The 376-nt window shown below is 54.5% G+C and overlaps 1 protein-coding gene across 1 annotated transcript in view; it reads right to left on the bottom strand.

The window, feature by feature from the left end:
* LOC107673172 (tetratricopeptide repeat protein 39B) overlaps positions 1–376 on the bottom strand; it is a 25,483-nt gene that overhangs the window by 4,734 nt on the left and 20,373 nt on the right. The window contains exon 15 of the mRNA XM_016466669.1: positions 65–185. Within this exon, the coding sequence (XP_016322155.1) occupies positions 65–185 (121 nt within the window). The remainder of the gene's footprint in view (positions 1–64; positions 186–376) is intronic.

Here is a 376-nt window from a genome sequence, read left to right as displayed (position 1 = left end):
TGAGTGAGTGAGTGTGTGTGTGTGTGTGTGAGTGAGTGAGTGAGTGTGTGTGAGAGAGACGCACCAGCGCGGGAATCACCAGTTTAACGGGCGTGGCTGAGGAGTATCTGCGTGATTTCCTGATGGCGAACTTCTCTGTAGGGATGGATTTCCCGGCCAGCCGCTGCTTCAGTCCCTCCACCTGCCTGCGACACACAGCAAACCGTCAGCCTCATCGCTCACCTGAGCAGACTCATCTGAGCTCAGATCAGAGCAGACTCACCTGAGCTCAGCTCAGACTCAGATCAGAGCAGACTCACCTGAGTTCAGATCAGACTAAGATCAGACTCACCCGAGTTCAGATCAGAGTAGACTCACCCGAGCTCAGATCAGAGCA

This window comes from Sinocyclocheilus anshuiensis, unplaced genomic scaffold (genome assembly GCF_001515605.1).
Source record: "Sinocyclocheilus anshuiensis isolate Anshui unplaced genomic scaffold, SAMN03320099.WGS_v1.1 scaffold444, whole genome shotgun sequence".
NCBI lineage: Eukaryota > Metazoa > Chordata > Actinopteri > Cypriniformes > Cyprinidae > Sinocyclocheilus > Sinocyclocheilus anshuiensis.
Note: the sequence above shows the minus strand (reverse complement) of the source record. Positions and strands in the feature narration are given on the sequence as shown.